The sequence below is a fragment of the Apus apus genome, chromosome 12, assembly GCF_020740795.1.
Source record: "Apus apus isolate bApuApu2 chromosome 12, bApuApu2.pri.cur, whole genome shotgun sequence".
NCBI lineage: Eukaryota > Metazoa > Chordata > Aves > Apodiformes > Apodidae > Apus > Apus apus.
The window spans coordinates 4,615,713-4,634,084 of NC_067293.1; the positions used below are offsets into that span (position 1 = coordinate 4,615,713).

Here is an 18,372-nt window from a genome sequence, read left to right on the forward strand (position 1 = left end):
TCTGCACCTCTCTGGTGGGTCGAGGACTGCAAGGTTGAAGCGAGTGCCAGCCTCAGCGGGGCCGTGCTGGTGTGCAGCGGGTTTGGCTCCTGGTTACTCACGGCTCCCCAGGCTGCCGCTGCTTGGGGCGCCCCGGCCGGGGGGGCTCTGGCCCTGCTCCCGGTTACCGGCCCCTCCGCAGGGGCTTCAGCACCCGGGGCCACTTCCCGCCCGCCCCCCCCCTCGGCGCCCGCCCCCCCCTCGGCGCCCGCCCCTCGGAGCCGCGTGCGCAGGCGCGGTTGGGCGCGGCGCGCGCGGTTTGAAGCGGGATGGAGCCGGCCTTGGTGCGTTGGGGCCCAGCCCCGCACAGCCCCGCACAGCCCCGCGCCGGGGGCCGGCTGGCTCCTCATGCTCCTTTTCCTTTGCAGCTCCGGGAGCCCCGCGCTGAGCCCCGCGCCGCCAGCCCCGCAGCGCGGCAGCGCCGGGCGGGGAGCGGGGCCGGGGCAGCTCCCGCCGGCGGGCCCTGCGGCTTGGCTTCGGGAGGAGCGGGAAGGGCCCCAGGGAGCCTGGGCCGGCCTGCCGGCAGGTGAGGCGGCGATTCGCGGGGCAGCGGCCTCGGCCCCCTGTCCCGAGCCCGGGAGTGATCGCCTCTCATAGTTAGTTCAGATCGTTACGTGATCCTTGGCAGGTGTTGTCGCGTCCCAGAGTTACAGCCTTTCAAGGTTCGGGTAACTTTAGTTAAGAGAAGCTGCCTTCGTGTTTTTAAGCAGTTGCAGAGTGTATTTTTCAAGTTAACGTTCGCGGGTTTTTGTCAGAAAGCAAATAATTTAGTAAGAGTATGAGGTCCTGCTTCGATGGTTGCAGGAGAGTTGCAGCCCGAGTGGTAACGCATCCGTTCTGCATCCTAGAATCATAGAACCACAGAGCGGTGAAGGTTGGAAGGGACCTTAAAGATCATCAGGTTCCAACCCCCCTGCCATGGGCAGGGACACCTCCCACCAGCCCAGGCTGCACAAGCCTCATCCTGCCTGGCCTTGAACACCTGAGGGAGGGGGCATCAACAACCTCCCTGGGCAATAACAGCTGCTGCAGCTTGCAATTCAGTGTTCACAGCTGTTTCAGACCAGCAGAGATGCAGATCCACGTGCTGCTGACCTCATGTTCTTGATGCAATTCTGCGTTTCCTTTCTTGCAGCTGTGCCCTGTACTTCTCTTCCAGCAGTGATGATGAATTTGAAATGTGTAAGTAATTTCTTGTTCTCTGAAGGAGTATGAGAAGGACGTATCTCTGTCTAGTTAGAGTGAAGTAGCTTTTATGCATTATTTTGTTGTTTCTGCTGCAAGCTACATTTTCTCCTTGCAGTGCAGTGTTGGTAGCTGTCTGCCACAGTGAGTGCTCTGGAATCTTCTGTCTCAGTCTTGGATTGTTTTTGCCTTACATTGTTTTGTTTTGTTTTTTCTTGCCTCAGTTTTGTCTGTTTGCTGTCACTCACTTGCTCCCTTCTCAGTCTACAGAGTGTCTTTGAATATACACTTTCTCTAACCAGTTACTGTTCCAACCACATCTCTAAACTACTTGGAATTCCCTCTTCCATGTCATGGCTTTTGCTGCATGAGGTTTAACCAGTTGGGGGGGTGGTTTTGGCATTTCATAGTGGCTCAAGGTCTTGGGAAGATGGAATTGAATACTAAATTTCACGTGGTGGCTTCTGCTGTGCATAGCTGCCTATCTTTATGTTTAGCCTGTACAAACAAAACCTGATATTGGTATTTTTCTTTGTGGTGATATTGTTGATGATTATTGGGTTGTGCTAGGCTGGTTGAACACGTGCTGGGGTTTTCTTCCTGTCGTGAGAGTTCTGTTTAGCTTGTTTATTAGATGGACTAATCATGGCTCTGCCACATCTGAAGTGGAGAAAATATCAATAAATCCATTAAATTCCCCCACTCCCCAGTGATCCACATTTATGAGGGGGCTGTACTGGATGCCACAAGATACATAACAGAGTTGCTTGCCTGGGCAAGGATTGAACAGTGGAGGAAATGCTAGACAGCTGCTGTCAGCTTTGAGGAACTGAGAGCTGGGTTGATATGTAAAGGATTCTTACGTTTTTTGTTTTTTAAAGACTTCAGACTGAATTTTTACTAGTTGCAAGCTTATCTCTTAAAAGCATGTAACAAAAGAAACTGAACCTTGTTCTTAATTAATCTTTTATTGTTTCAGTTTTAGCTAGGATGAAAACCCCCAAATCTGTTTATACAAAGGTGGATGCGAGGTGGGTGCTGTAATTCATGACTCCTCAGTGTTTATCTATTAACTCTCTGTATCACATCTGCTATTCAGAATACAGACAAAGGATCCAGAGTTCTAGTGATTCACAGGCAGATGCACAGGACTGAGTGCAGACTGAAGAACTGCTACGTGTTCCATCTGTATGTTCAGGTCAAATGTAAAATGGGATGTTTTGGGGTGTACGTGCTTTCTTGCCACTCCTGTTAATGGATGTAGTTGGTAACATTTGGTGTGAGCACTGATCATGTTATACTCAGTGGCTTTTTTTTGTTTGTTTGCTCTTTTAGTGAGGCAAGCTTAGTCTGTTTTCCTTCTTATGCCTACCTTTTTTCACATTATTTGCTTGTTTTACAGTCTGAAGGACTTAAGTGATGACTTGGATGATTTCTTCTCGGACTTCAAAGTGAAAAAGAGCACAACAAAGAAAGGTAAGTCCAACAGCAAATATGAAGCAGGAATTTTAGTGGGTGGAAAGATAGCATTCATTGCTGAGCTCCTAAGTTTATGAGAGAGCTTGTTAAACATTAGATCACTTTGTCTCTTCCTTGAGGGGGAGGGTTTTCTGTTTCCTCTGGGAGTAACAGGAGCAGGGTCACACTGTTCTGACAAGTGCACATTTTGGAGCATTGCTGTGGGGCTGCAGATACTGTGGAGCATCTGCCAGTACTTGGGTCTGTGAAAGGAGTAGCACTGTGTGGTTGATTAGACTGAGCTGCAAATGTGGGATGATCACTGTGGAGAGAGGACTTAAGAGATGTAAAACAGCATTCCTGGCTGTACCAGCTCATTCTGTGGCCAAAAGGCCCTGAGTAAAGACAGAAACCTTGTTAAACTAGATACCTTTAATTTGATGCAGGTGTTGGCAATCAGGCCAGTCTTGCCTAGGGTGTTGAAGAGCCACATTGTCCTTTAACTTGGAGCTTCATTGGCCAAGGTCCTGTGTGTAGTCCTGTTAACACTGGCTACAAGATGCCCTGGCAGACCATGAGTGGAGGAATTTCAGTGCCTGTCTGAGCAGAGCATTCCTGTTTTCTTCCCAACTGATGGAAAGTTCCTTGGTTTACTGACATTCAGAGCCTGTCTACAGCTGCCTGGCACACTTCTTGATAGCAGCAAACTGGATTTTACTAGAAGGAGTGAACAGGGCTCTGGATTTCTTGACACAGCCACTAGAGAAGCAGTCAGGTGATAGGATTCTAATAGATGAGGGCTGATAGCAGTGAACTTGTGAACCTGGAGAAGCTCTGACTCCTGATCGAGAAGGGTGGGATATCTTGCAGCTGGTGGAATGTCAACCCTGAAATATGTGTGCCAGCTGCAGACTGTAAAAAGCTAATGGAATGGTTTCTGGAGAGAGAATGGGAAGCTAAGTGGACCAGGAGCATCAATTAAAAAAAAAATAATAAAAAGAGTCACTGATGGATCTGAAATGATTCCTTGATCTTGAGAAGTGAAATCTGAGATGTCAGAAGCCTTGTTTATTGGCAAGTCTGTGCTGTTATGAAGAAATGTAATGAAGAAAATACAAAGGTATCTTTCTAGTCTTTGTGTGTTCCTGTCTTTCAAGGATTATTTTTTTTTGTGTCAAGACAAAGGCAGGTCTCCTAGATGAAGCTACCAAAACTTTAAGCTGTTTCTTTTGAATTGCAGCACAGAAGGATCTTCAGACCCCAAGGAAGTGGATGACTCCTGGAAAGAAAAGCACTTGCTGCAAAGAATTGGAGTATCCAGAGGCTTCAAGTGACACTGAAGATTCTGTCTTTGTCGAAAGTTCATGGCATGGCTACCAAAAAGGGGGAGTGAAAGACCTGAAAGAGAATTGGGAGTGCATAAAACTCCCACCTCCACAAAATCAAAAAGAGTCCATTTCCAGAGGCAGCCCAGACTTGCATGTGAGAAGGAAAGAAAAAAGCTGTGAAAAGAGGAAGGAGAATGAAGCGCCAGCTGCGGTGGCACGACACAGGACAGAGGCAGAGTCAGACAGCTCTGATGATGAGTTTGAATCATTAATAGAAAGGATAAGGAAACAAAGTACACCCCGAAAAGCTCTCCTAAGTACAAGTAAAACTGTCTACCAGCCAACCACAACGGGTAAGCAGTTGTTCTTAGCTGCCTGTTGGCAGCAATGATGGTGCTAATTGCCTTGTGTCCTTCATCTGTGTGCCATGCTTGAGAAGTGCAGCCCAGCATCTTGCAGTTGGATTTGGTGCAGTCAGAAGGTTATTCCTCTGAGCATTCTGAAAAGTTATTCTGCTAGTCTTGTGGTATCCAGATTGAAGTTTTTCACTATTGCTTGTTTTTACGATTCCTATAATTGTAGGCATTTGTAGTTTTTAATTACATTAGTTAAAGTATGCTAGCAGTTAATGTGAAGCTGTCATTTGGTGAGACTGAAATTTTGAGCAGCTTAGATGCTGTTCATTATTTGGATTTATAATTTACTTAATTTAAAATACAGTGTATAAGGAGAATTTCCCAAATCAGTAGCTCCTTCTCTCCTTTGCCTAACTGAAGTGATCTCCAGCTGAGGGATTGCAAAGGGGAAGAAGGGCTATTGCTGAGTAAGAGCATGTGAAAATAAATCTCCTTCTAGAAGAGTAACCATAAGGTGCCTTCCTCACTAGTAAGGACTTGGTTCAGGGCAAGGGGATCTATAGAAGAGGAGGGTGACTGACAGCATAGAAATATGTCCTTGGAAATGGCAATTTTATTATTACTTTTTGAATTGGAATATATCAATGGGGTTTAGAAGTGAGCTGGCAGCTGCATTGGCTTCTCTAGAAATGGTTGAATAGTAAAAGGACACGAGTGACCCAAACAGGGGAACAGTTCTAGAAAAGCCAGCAGAGGGAACATCTGTGGAAACTGCAGATTTTGAAGTGGTCCTTGATTTCTGGTGTGAGGGTCAGTCCTTTCAGCAGTCTGTCCAGACAGGGACTGGGGAAATTGGCAGCTGTCTGATCAGAACTTGCCTGTGAAACAAATGACAGGACTTATGGTAAATGACAGAAGGTTGGAATGTTTTTTTTGTATTTGCATCACTGCTTCCCACTGCTGATGATGCATTTTGAATTGGTGAAATATCACAGAAATACCTGAGTGAGGTCACAAATGCTTTTGCTTCCAGTTCCTCCTAGCTGAATGTTTGAAAGTCTGGAGTCTGCCACACTCCTTCACACTCCTGCTGAATGGTAATTTTTTGTAGTATATAACAGCAAATTACCTCTCCACCAGCTGTAAAGCCTTTGCATCCAGTGTGCAGAGTAAGAGTGTTTATGCTGAGGTGGAATATTTGACCTTTTTCACTGTTCTCTGCTACCTCATGGCTGATGTCTGTGGTCCTTTGACAGTGTGTAACCCTGTGACTCCTGTTCAACAGAAAACATCAAGCCACGCTGTGCAGATGCCCAGCCCTTGAAAGGGGAGGGAGCTAAGACACCAAGGCCAAACTCTGTATCACTTCAAGAAACACCTTCCAGGATAGTGACTCCTGCAAGAATTCCTGGGAATGAATTGGTCAGTTGCTCACAATCAGCAAAGACAGAGAAAAGGCAAGTTTCTCCATTTTTCTTTCCTATGTTCCAGGGTCACTATAGATAGACAAAGAGATGCTGAGCATTTTGCCTAGGATGACATTCTTCTGAAAATTCATCAAAGCTGATTCTTTTAGTAATTAATGCCTTTTAACAAGCTTGTCTTGATATTTTTTACCTGTATCTTTATAACTTGCAGAATCCATGTTTCTTTTTCTATACATGGTTGCAGCTTAAGCTTTTATGGAGAATATCTTTTCCATTTCTTATAGTTGCCTTTATTCTGCCTTTTAGGGATATGTTTTCTTTAGTAATTTCTTAATTCTTTTTACCAACACAAAACCTTTCAACCATGTCCTCAAAGCTGATGGTTTGTCAGAGTGCTGCAGTATTTGACTTGTCATCCTAGTGGAATATCTACTTCCCCTGAATGAATTCCTGGGGATTCCCAGAACATCTTTGCTACATTTCTGAAAATAGACCTTTATTGTGAGTTATGTTGGGGCTGTTCATATATTGATCAAGTCTTGGTATAACTGACTCACTGTGTCACAAATACCTGAGCCACCCTCTTTTCCAACTTAGGAGTCCTCTGAATCTAGTTTAATGAATTCATGGAATAACTGCAGAACTACTGCAGCAGCTCTGCTTCCCCCTGAGGAGGAAGAAGACAGTATAAGTGTGTGTGTCCCACTGGCCTGGTGGAGGCAAGTGAGTGAAAAGAGCCAGGAGAGGTTTATGCCAGTGGCAGCATCCCTGAGATGATACTGTATTTCAGTAAACTGCTTGTTATGGCTTTTCTTGCAGGCTCAGGGTGTGCTCAGTGCCTGGCTGTTTCCTGCAAGATCTCTCAAATCCAGCTTCCCACTACGTGAAGTATTTCAAGAAGAACAAAGAGGAGCTGGCACAGAAGCTCTACTGTCTGTACAACAGCACCATCTTTGAGCAGAAGGTTGGCTTCAAAACACAAACTGCAGTTCTAAAATGCTGGTTAACATCTTGCTCTTCGCTTTTTTATGTGATTGGCCTTTATCCTCTTCAGTTAATAGCAGTTAAGCTTTATGGCAATGGCTCATGTTTGATTTAGTTCAAGCAATTTCTTTAAAAGGGATTTGTCACCACTGAGGTGCAGCTGCTGTCAGCTTGGCTGGCTCTCCAGCTGTCCCTGTGCTCCATCCCTAAGTGAGCAGGCTCTGGATGGTGTCACAGGAGTCCTTGATGAGGAAAACTGCTGCAGGAGGGGCCTGGGATCTGTTTCATCCTTGAAGAGGTGACTGGTATTTATCTCCATGTACTTTCTAGCACCTGCTGCACCAGCAGCCTGGGAATGTTTCTCTTGCTGCCCCAGCACAGGCAGCCATGGCCTTTCTGCTGCTGGAAGAAGCTCAGGGTTGCCCAGCACTGTTGCTGTTCTAACATGTCCCAGTGAGCCCTGCAGCATTACCACAGCCTAGCAGCTGGCTGTAGCACAGCTTGCTTGCCTGCAGCTGACAAAAGGCAGGGATGCACACTGAGGAGCAGGGAGCTGACGGATAAAAGCACTTAACTCACAGGGCCTGTTCCCTCATGCTTAGTCACACTCCATGCAATCTCCATTTGTTCCTATTGCATGTTCATCTCTGCCATTCTGGAACAGATTAAAAAGCTGCTTATCCCTTGAATGACAGTTTTGGCTGAACCTAAAGCTATAAACTGTGTTTCAAATTGAAGGTTCGTTTTCAGAGAACTGCTGTCTTGACCTTCACATCTTCTCAGATACTGGAGATCCTCCTCTGATGAGAAAAGTCCTTGACAAGACATATGTTACCCTCAGTAATTCCAGTAGTATTTCCTTCAGGAAGGAAAATATTTCTGTGCAGCTGAGAAAATACTGTTGAGCTGGCCAAGGCCAGGTTGAGGTAATGATTTCACATAAAGCTGAATGAAGCAGGCTCAGTATTGCTGAAGGCAAAATATCTTGCTCTCCAGTGCTTCAGCCTTGTACCTGTGCTGGCACTTATTACTGCTGGAGCATTTACTTAAGCTCATTAACTAATCTAGGTGACAGAAAACTCTTAGTAAAAGAACAGAGCTAACCATAATAGATATGCTTGAGGGCTTATAACATCAGGAGCAACACAGAGGATGAGCAAGGGGTGATTATTCACCCTCTCGCAGTGTGAAGGTGCATCAAATTAAAATAGCAAGCCAAACAACCAAAGCAGATGGTACCTGTACATTATTAAGCTGTACAACTTCTGATCGTAGACTATTCTTAAAGATACACAGCCTTCCCAAAACACCAGAAAACAGCTGTAAGGGCTATTTAATGCACAGGAACCACTTGTGGCTCAGTCAGGTGTTGTCTTGCAGTTGGGAAGGGAACTTTTTTTGAGGAGGAAATTCTGTTTTATGTCTGACCTGTCTTTGTATTTCCTCTTAACCAGCAGTGTTAGCCACTCTTGGCAGGATGGAGGAACTAAGGGACTTTTTGTCTCATCCTGCACTGTGGACATCCCAGTATTGGTTACAGAAAAGCTAATGATGGGAATAAGAAGCAATGGAAGGTCAGGATGCATCCTGAGTGACAGCCACGTTAAGGGCAGTGACAGAGACATCCTGTGCTGGCTTTGCAGTAAATGTAAGGGGAAGACAGAGAGGTAGAGAGGGCAGATTACATGTACAGTTTTGTTTTTCAGTTACCAGAGAAGATGGCAATAATCTGGAATAAGAAAATGAGAAAAACAGCAGGATATTGTGTGACTGGGCAGACAGCAGGTCCTGAAGCAAAGCGTTATGCTCGCATAGAACTTTCTGAGAAGGTCTGTGACTCTGCAGGTAGGTACAAGATCCATTATTCTTTTTTTGAGAAGGCAAGTCCCAGAGATAAAAAACATGAATCTGAGGCCAAAAGAGATCTGGAACTGGACCCTGCTTTGAAATTTCATATTACCTTGAATAAATAAATCCATTCATGATAGTAGTTGTCCTCACAGCCCTTCTAAGAGGCTGGGCCTCTTATTTACAAGATATAAGAACAGAAATGTGTTTATGTACTGTAATTGCAATCTAAAATCTGACTTCTTCCATCCTAGCTAGTCATCTTGTTGGCAGTATTTAAAGCTGGAATAAAGAGAGATCAATGTGAAATTAAGTTTTGTTGTGTGGTGGGTACTCTAATTATTTCTCTCTCATTCTCTCCCAGTCTGGGGAAATTAATGTTTCTGTTACTATAGGACAATCAGTTCTGTATTTAACAGAATATTTTGAAGTAAGCTTAATAAATTTGATTTGAGAGGTACAAGAGAGTACCCTGGGGCACTGAAATTGTCATGGACCAGCTTTGTCAGCTGAATGTTTGTAGGTCCATGGGGCCTGATGGGATTCACACCAGAGTACTGAAGGTTTAAATAAGTGGTTTAAAAAAAAAATAATAATCCCAATGCCCAAACAAACAAAAGAATCCAAACATATTAGGCTGCAGGGAAATAACTAGGATGGAGAATTAGGATTAATCACAAAACTGGAAATGCATTGAGTAAAACCTTGGTTTGGAGACTTTTGCCTTGTCAAAACATTGGTAATTCTAACCTCCAAAATAACTCTTGCACCTGATGGAAGAACAAGTGTCAAAGGGCTGAAGCAGTGACCAAGGATGAAAGTCTGTACTTCTCCATCCCTGACTGGTTGGTCTTGATGACCTTCAAGGTCCTTTCCAACCAGGATGATTCTACTATGACTGATCTTAATGTCTTCTGGTTTGTCTTACCCCCAGATCGTCTTCGAGACACGCTGATCCACGAGGCTTGCCATGCAGCCACCTGGCTGATCCACGGTGTTCGTGATGGACACGGACAGTTCTGGAGGTTCTATGCCAATAAATCAGCTGTGATTCACCCAGAGCTGCCAGTGGTAACACGGTGCCACAGCTATGAGATTAATTACAAATTCACCTACACATGTGTTCTCTGCAAAGCCAGGTGAGTGACATTTTGATCCTGTGTATGTGTGAACTTTGCTTTTAACTTGGCAATCTCCTCTCTCTAGAAATGTTGAACTGTGAAGCAATTGGGATACTCTCAGAGTTGTCACTTCATGTTTCCTGAGCCCACAGAACCTCACAGTGTGGTTCCACATTTGTTTCCAATTCAGAGGTCAGGACAGGCAGAAGTGTCTGATGCTTCAGTCAGTACTAACTGGAATTCAAAAGCAGAACAAGTTCCCATAAAAAATGGGCACAAAATATGTGATAATAATTGGATATTAGAACAAAATATCAGAGGAAGCTTTCTGCGTTTTATATCTTGATGACTTCAAGACTAAACACACTTTGACTCATGGTGTATCTTTGTTATGGTAGTGCTAAGAAAATGTAGAGACCAATCATATAATGATCTTTATTGGTTTAAAACTAAAAACTTAAGCCAGTTTCCTAGTTGATTTCTTACCTCATGGACTGTTTCAGCCCATACATATTTAGAGGAGGATGGTGACTGACCACAGGCTGCTGTATTAATGACCTTAGTCAGAGGGGCAGGCAGCTCTTTCAGTTCAGCTCTGTGTGGTCCAGGAAAGTGGATGACAATGGTGTGATACTCATTTTTATTTTAAAACTTTCCCATATGTGCTTTCCAAGCATGCATGGGGATGTTTTTCTCAGGATCGTATGTGCCACTTCCAGAAGCCCTGGAAGGAAACAGTGTTTCCCACATGAAAGAATCTTCCTGAAGTGTTGGCTGTGCAACACGTTAGTTGCAACAGAGCATTGGGAAGAATGGGTGGTGATGGGTTTGAGGGGAAACTCCAGGGGGTGACCGATAGGTGGGGTTGTGGAGGTGGTGTGAAATGTTGTAGCACTTCATACTGGGCTGGGAGTAAAAGAGAGGGAGAAGGTGCTGGAAGAAAAGCAGAGAAACATGTAATACAGACTTCATTGTCCCCCTGTGTGAACGATGTAGCCTGTGTCCTGTTCTAACATGCTAGCTCAGAAATCTGGCCTAAGGAGCCTGGCAGGAGAGAAGCCCTTTCTCACAAGCCCTGTGCTGTGAGTGTGCGATCAAAGTACTTTTTTCCCCCCCCTCTCAGGATTGGGCGCCATTCCAAGTCTCTGGACACGGAACGCTTCGTGTGTGCATTCTGTGGGGGGCAGCTGGTCCTGAGCCAACCTGCTAGGAAGGATGGCACTCCTGCTAGGACACACCTCACCCCCTTTGCAAAGTATGTGAAAGAGAACTATGGCCTTGCTAAAAGGGAGCAGCAGGGGCTGGGCCACGCAGACGTGATGCGGAAGCTCAGCGCTGATTTTGCTTTAAAAACGAGGCTTCAAGACTCCCTCTAACAGCTCAGTACATCTCCTTGATGCCACTTACCTTTTGTGTGTAGCAGTAAATGAGCCTAATCCGAGTGTGTTTCAGAGAATTCCAGATAATGTTAATATTTTAGCATTAAAGGCTTCTAATAAAGAAGACCTTAAGGCCCTTTCTAAAAAGGGCAAGTGTGAGTACTTGAATTTTTGACTGCAGCTCTGCCTCTATCTCTGAGATTGCAGAGAAGCTAAAACACAGGCTGAAGATCAGGCTGGGGAAAGCAAACACTTTCCACCATGGAACAAGAATGTGACTGAAGTCTTTCATGTAGAACATGACTGAGTATGTGTGACAGTGTTTCTGTCTGCTGGGAACAAATTGCTTAGAGGATTAGTAATTTTGAATAATCAATAAATGTTGATTTCATACCAGCTGTGACAATGAACCAGGCTTCTTTGTTTCCCTGTAACTGTGGCTGTGCAGGGTCAGTAGTGGAAGCTGCTGATCCCTCCTAGCAAGTTTGGAGTTTCACACACAGCAGGTCACCCTACTTGCTGTTGGGAATACCTCTCCCTGCTCCCCACCTCCTGCCCTGCCTTTATCAATCCTGTTATGTTCCACCTGAAAAAGAAATATTAGCAGGACAGGAAGGAATTTGAGCTGCTTCAGAAAATGGCTGGTACTGAAGAACAGATCATCTTGGCACCTGGAATGTCTGTGCTGAGCTGGATGTTCAAAGGGAAGATCCTGTCATGCAACTGATCCTACATGGATTGGGTTGCACTGATCACACCAAGGGCTTGAATGGTCCATTTCCAAACCAACCTCATCAACACCCGGGCTAAGGAGCATGGCCTTGACTGGGTGCACTCTGGCAGAACCACCTGAACCAGGGGAGGACAGTCTGCACTTCAGAAGAGCTCCTTTTGGCTTGATCTGGGATGTGCTTGGCAGGAGGCCCAGGGCTGCTAGGGGATCGGCTGGGGCAGTGAGACTCCACTGACTGTTCCAAAACTAAAGAAAAATACTATTCATAGCACTTTCATAGAGGAAAAAAAAAAATGTTTAACTTCAAAGAAGTTCTAGTGTTTGGTGTTTTGCCAATATCAGTGCAGAAAGGCTGAAAAGCAAAGTGTGACAAAGCAAACTGGCCAAGGGGGTGCCAGATCTGAGAGCAATTTACAGCTCTAATCACTACTGGTTGTTCATGGGAAAGGGAGTGATTCTCTCTCTGCCATGTTCCTTTCATTATCCCAAAGCAACAGCCAAGCTACTGAGCTGTCAGGAATGTCACACCCTCCACTGCATTGATGCAGGCAGCTCATGTTCATCTACCTGAGGGTGTAAGGATTTAATTTGAACCAAGGAGCTGAAACAGAGGATTTAAGTTTGTGGTTCCTTCCTTTGCTCACCTGAGCCTTGATGAAACAGAATGTAACAGCTGCACATGACAGGGGACACTGAAATGCAACAGCAAGAACATTTAAAGGATTAGCTCAACAGCAGGTATTTTGTTCCATTTCAATCTAATGAACTTTCTGCAATTAATTTCAGCGTGTAAGAATGACAGGCTTGCACATCTGACAGCTCTTCCCAGCTTCATAACCCTCTCACCTGTGGGAAGGACACACACTCCTCCCACTGACCCAGCAGCAAAAGTCCAGTTTGTAGAGAAGCTCAGTGCTGGGCATGTGACAGCAGCACATGAAGGAAGAGATTACAGACTGTGTCCAAACAATACTGGCACTCTGCAGCATCCATTTCATTTCTACTCCAAACAGCTCTGCCTTTGGAATTCTTTATTTGGTTTGAAGGGTACTGAGCACAGCTCCTCTGTCAAACTTCTTCCAGGTCACTTCCCCCCACACCTCTTTCCTGCCTGGGTGGAGAACCAGCAATCCAGAACATTACTAGAAGTAAGATCACAGACAACTGAAGCTACTAAAAGAAGGCAGGAGGTGGCAGTATCATTTCTGGGACACACTTTTCCCTTCTAACCCTCCTCTTCTAGGCTCCTTGAATATATGCAAAGCAGTGAGACTTCTGTCAAAACACAGAGGAGGAAATCACATTTTCCCTGGGTCTGTACCCTCCAGAACAGTCTCTTCAGGTGCTGCCCAACCCCACCGAGCTAGAAGTGCACTGCATCATGCAACATCTGGAGAGAGACCACTGCTTCCCATCCAGCTGAGGCAGATCAACCCTTCTCCTGTGGAAGTGCTCCTTGCAGCATGGGACAGGAGAAGAGGCACAGCTGGTATCTTCACTGTAAGGCAATGTGGGGCCACCCTTCAGCCAGGAGGTCTTGTGGAGGGTTTTTTTTCATGTCTTTTCTGAAGGGTCTGCATTTCCTCCTTCACTCTAAAGCAGCCAGTTCCTCCAGAAGCTGCTCCTTCTCCTGCTGCAGCTCCTGCACTCGCTGCTTGTTCTGCTCCAGTCTGTCTTCCAGCCACTGGAGCAGTGGCCCACTGATGGCAGACATCTGGCTGCAGAGGTTCTTTGTGAACACTGCAAAGAGCAAGAACACACCATGGCAGTGCAAACACACACAGACCCTGTCTGCTGCACCACCAACAAAGCCCAGAGCAAGGACAGCCAAGGAAACCAGCCATCCCCACAGGAAAGCCAGAAGGAGCAGCTTGCTGAACAGGGAAACAAGCTCTTTCTACCTGACCTTTAGATACCCTGGGGAGGGATAACAGACCTACAGCAGAGACCTGGAATTCTGCATACAAGTCATCAACGATGCTAATTGATTTCTAAATTCAGAGTAAAGAATGCCTCATTTATTGAACAGGTGAGAAGGGACCATGGGGAACCATCTTGGAACAGAAGCAGGATTAGGATTCAACCTCACTGGCCAAGGCAAAGATATCCCGGGCAGACAATGTGCAGAGGTGCCAGGAGATGCAACATGGCTACAGAGCAGCCAGACATTCCTTTAACACTCACCAAATACAAAGTCCCCTTGCTGTTCCAACAGCCAAAACCTGTCACTTTATTGGAATGTCAACCAACTGTACACAGGTCAAAGGATACAACAGCATCTGAACCCCAGGATTAGATTATTTTACAGCCCTTTTGTCCTTTCAAGTGTTGTTACAATTTGGTTCCTCCACTATACTTTATGTACCAAGGTAACAGTCTCTAGGAGTTCCCTGGAATGTGACTCCATGTTTGTGATTGGAAATTAACTTTATGGCAAAGAAAAAGATAAAACTGTGCTTCTGTAGATATTTACAAGTGCCTTTTATGGCAGAGGGAGGACTGCTACCCAGCTGTTCCCCCAGGTGAGCACCAACCCAAGCCCTGCTCAAGACTCCACTGTTCAGGCTCTGGGAGCAGCACCCTGGATTCTTGCATGCAAAGAAGGAATCCCTACCTGAGCCATTATGGATCTTGGTGACGGAGTCAAGATGGGTGAGGCTGAGAGAATAAACAGAGAGCAGGTTAGTGACAAGGGAGCAGAGCATGTCAGTTCAGGCAGAGCCAGGCTGTAGAACCAGCCCCCACCCGTCACTGACACTGCAGACACATCTCAACTGCTTCACTTGCTGAAGCCCTGAACATTCACAAGGATAACAAGGATCTTGCAGCACAGAACCAGCAGTGTTGAGCCCCAGAGGCAGAAAAACACAAAAAAGCTGATATACAATCTCATCTTTCAGGACTAGTCAGCAGCATTACCCTGGTTCAACACTAGTCACTGTCACACACATGTCACTGAAGTGCCACCATCAGCTCACACATGCTCCAACTGGTTTTTGTTGGAGTAAATAAGCAGTTATGCTGAGCTCTTGTGTGCAAGGCTGAGAGGACCTGAACTCCTTCACCTGAAGGTGTGAAATCTGCTCTTGTACAAAGGCCCAGGAGCTTCTAATGCTTCTTACTGTTTATCTTCTGCTACGGTTGTGGTACCATAAGAACAGCAACAGCAGAAGGTGTTAGCAAAGACAGTCCTGACAAAGGCTGCAGCCCCAGGGCTGTTACCTGTGAATTCTCCTGTAGGCATCTTGCTCTTCTTGGCAAAGGATCTTGGGCAGCTCTACAGCTGATTCTAGACACACTTTCCCAATGGTTTCATGGGGGACAACATGAATAGGAATTTCAATCCTCTCATACCTAAAAGGGTACCAGATACCATTAACTTCAAAGCAGCAAAGAAAGAAAAATGTAAAAAAAACCAACCAGAATGAAAAACTGCTACAAACCTGCCCCAGTCTGTCCAACACGTGGCACTGCTGCAGGTTTGCTTTTGGGAACATGTGCCTGAGTTGATAAGCAAAGGGAGGCCCCTCAGAGCCACCTCCTTGTCTTCATGATAAAGTCCCTGTACTGAGAACACTGCACAGCATGGGTGGGGTTGGTGGGGACAAGACACCTGGCAAGCCTGAAGCTTTGGCCTCTGGAGGTGAGAGCAAAGGGCCTTCTACAGAAAGGGCTACAGCACAAATTCACACCTGGACTGCAGTGTCCTACATCAAATGTTAAGCTACTCAATTATCTAGACTAAATTAATCAGTCCTAATCTTTAGATTCTCTTCCAACAGCCTATGTTAGCAGAAGTAAGGAGACCTCCTTCAGAAACCTCTACACAGTATTTGCTCCTCATGATGAGCCTAGAAGCCACTTGAGACAGCCCAGAAAGATGAGATGAAACACAACCTGACACTGGACAGAATATTCTGCTGTACTCACTCTGAGCTCTTCTGGGCCTGAATGGACTGGAAACAGGTGTAGAGAATCCTGCCTGTCTAAGAGAGACAGCAGAAAGTCAGATTCCAAGAAACAAATCATCTAAACCCACCCATTCTTTTAGACGACAGGATGTGCTTTCAAATGGCACCTGAACAGGTGGCTCTTCACTTTGGTTGCTGTGCTGGAACTGTTTACAAGTTAACACAGACATTTCTGTGCACACACACACACTCTGCAGCCTCCCCAGAGCCGGCCCAGCCCTCCTAGTGGAAAGCCAGGCTGTGGATCAGCACAGAGTAATATATAATTTCTTATTTTATCATTGGAATGAAAATCCAATCAGCATCATTCTGGCCCTGCTTCGCCTGTGCTCCAAGCAGAGCTCAACCCTCCCTGCAGGCTGCTGCAAGGATTTCAGGCTTTGGGGCTCAGGTTTCTCATGGGTGCTTGGAGGTTTTATGGCCATTTTGAAGTTGCCTACCTTTGTGTTTTTGTCCTCAATGAAGCAGGAGAAGATGAGCCCAACAAAACCTTGGTCCATCATCTGATACATGGCTTGTGTGCGGACATCTGTGGACACAGGAGTTAGAGAATGAGAACTGGCCTGGTCACCTGAAGGAGAGGAAGAAGACCTGCCACCTTTTGCAGGGTGACTTGGAATTTGGTGACAAATGTCACAAAGCTTTAATATAAAGTACTTACTACTCCAGGGGACTAAAGTAAAAAAGTAATTAAGTAGCAAATCTTAAGAACAGGTGATGAGTTGACAAAAAGGATCCTGGCAGCAGCCTGGTGCCACAGGACACTACGTAGCATGAACATTCCCAGATGTCAAAAGCCATCCCAGCAGGCCTATGACTCCTGCAGCTGGTTTGCTATTCCCTAGGTCTAGTTTTCCTGTCTGGAAGCACAGCAGGGCTGGCAGTAGCTGATCTGTGACTGGAGTCAAGTGCAGCTGCAGCACCTGAAGCCCACCCAGACAACCCTGTCCTGAAGGACAGAAAAGGATAAACCCAGGATATGCAGCTCTGAAAATCCAGTAAATTGACTAATACAAGGAGCCAGCTGTGAGTTTTCATACAGGACTTAGACCAAGATTTCTCTTACCAACATGTGAGGGCCAGACAGTGATATGAGGGTGGGAGTGATACCAGCCCACCACCCTCATGGGACGTCCTGTCATCTCAGCCAATCTGTGTGGGAGTCAAGGTGCCTTCTGAAACCAGCAGAGCAAACTGAGGGAGCTTTTTTATACAAGGAAAAACAGCAGAGTTTTAAAAGAGTTTCTCATTAGTCAGCAGAATTCCAGGTTCCTTTCCAGAGTGATAAGACACGTGGTAGGAAGCTGAGGGAAGCCTCTTCCATGCTCCTGCTGCAGAAGCAAACAACATGGTGTCCAAAACAACATCCTGGAGGGTATGGATCTAAAGGGCTCTCCAGGACACCAGGCCTGGAAACAGACTTGTCAGCCCTTCATCTCCTGCCACGTCTTCCTGCTGAACTGCTGCACTCCCCCCCCACAACATCCTGCTTTACTTGTGACCAAATACAAAGAATCATAAAAAGCAGCTACAACACAATTCCACTGCAAATGCTGGAAGCAACAAGGACTCCAGGGAATGGAACTGCCAGCACAGCCCTCCAAACCAAACAGCTGTAGGAGGGAAGCAGCAGGTCATAGAATCATGAAGTGGTTTGGGTTGGACAGGACCTTGAATATCATCTAGTTCCAACCCCCCTGCACGGGCAGGGACAGCTCCCACCAGCCCAGGCTGCTCCAAGCCCCATCCAACCTGCCCTTCAGCACCTCCCGGGAGGGGGCAGCCACAGCTCCCCTGTGTCAGGGAACTTCAAGCCAGCTAGAGCAAGTCTACAACCCAGCAGAGAGGGCTGAGGTAAAGCACGTCACTGCTGGCTCTACGAAAGGATATCTCTGCCTCCGTGGAAGCAGCTGAAAGCTGCTCTGGAGAAATCTCCACGCGGTCCTTTCTCTTATCAGAGCGACGCAGGATGATCACGGAGTGGATGTGAACGATCCGGCTGGTGTCAACCTGGGGGCACAGAGGGAGGCGTAAACGGCTGCTCCGCGAAAGCAACAACCGCCCTGGGGGAACAGGCCCGAGCCCCGGCGGGGAAAGCGGCGGGGACGCCTTCCCGCCTCTTGGGCTTGGCTTTCGCAGCGGCTGCCGCGCCCCGCCCGGCCCCGCCGCACCTCGCCGATGCAGAGCCCCATGACCTCCTCCTTCTCGGTGCTCAGCGCGTGGTTCAGGCACACCAGGAAGGCGTCGGCCTCCAGGTGCACGGCCTGCACCGCCATCCTGCCCCGCCGCCCCGGAAGCGGCAGCGCCGGGCCCGCCCCCCGCCCGCCCCAGCCAATCGGCGCTGCCCGGGGCTCGGCGGGTGCCGCGCGCCGGAACCAGCCGTGTCGCCCCCGCGAGTGGCGGCCCCGGGGTTCCGCGGTGCCGCGGGTTCCGGGCCCCGCCGCGGGGCGGGGCGGGGCGGGGCGGGCGGCGGAGCCCGGGGAGACGGCGCGGGGCGACTCGGCCCAGCCCGGGGCGGGGCTCCGCTGCGCTGCAGCCCCGGG

General features: G+C 47.1%; 3 protein-coding genes across 3 annotated transcripts; 2 read left to right on the plus strand and 1 right to left on the minus strand.

Moving 5' to 3' along the window:
* The first annotated feature begins 308 nt into the window (after window positions 1–308).
* Window positions 309–5,945, plus strand: LOC127389761 (germ cell nuclear acidic protein-like). The gene is made up of 7 exons (XM_051630579.1): window positions 309–323; window positions 408–565; window positions 1,175–1,221; window positions 2,204–2,255; window positions 2,627–2,700; window positions 3,923–4,363; window positions 5,652–5,945. The coding sequence occupies exons 1-7, from the start codon at window positions 309–311 to the stop codon at window positions 5,870–5,872; spliced, it is 1,008 nt and encodes a 335-aa protein (XP_051486539.1). The 3' UTR covers window positions 5,873–5,945.
* A 290-nt stretch (window positions 5,946–6,235) lies between these two features.
* On the plus strand, window positions 6,236–11,521 carry GCNA (germ cell nuclear acidic peptidase). The gene is made up of 5 exons (XM_051630580.1): window positions 6,236–6,294; window positions 6,613–6,757; window positions 8,484–8,622; window positions 9,560–9,764; window positions 10,870–11,521. The coding sequence occupies exons 1-5, from the start codon at window positions 6,236–6,238 to the stop codon at window positions 11,120–11,122; spliced, it is 801 nt and encodes a 266-aa protein (XP_051486540.1). The 3' UTR covers window positions 11,123–11,521.
* Window positions 11,522–12,874: 1,353 nt separating this feature from the next.
* On the minus strand, window positions 12,875–18,124 carry BRCC3 (BRCA1/BRCA2-containing complex subunit 3). The gene is made up of 8 exons (XM_051630335.1): window positions 18,001–18,124; window positions 17,719–17,839; window positions 16,896–16,982; window positions 16,270–16,358; window positions 15,789–15,844; window positions 15,081–15,212; window positions 14,473–14,516; window positions 12,875–13,598 (listed from the first exon to the last, which is right to left on the minus strand). Exons 1-8 carry the CDS (start codon window positions 18,103–18,105, stop codon window positions 13,447–13,449), a joined length of 786 nt encoding a protein of 261 aa, XP_051486295.1. The 5' UTR covers window positions 18,106–18,124; the 3' UTR covers window positions 12,875–13,446.
* Between the last annotated feature and the right edge of the window lie 248 nt (window positions 18,125–18,372).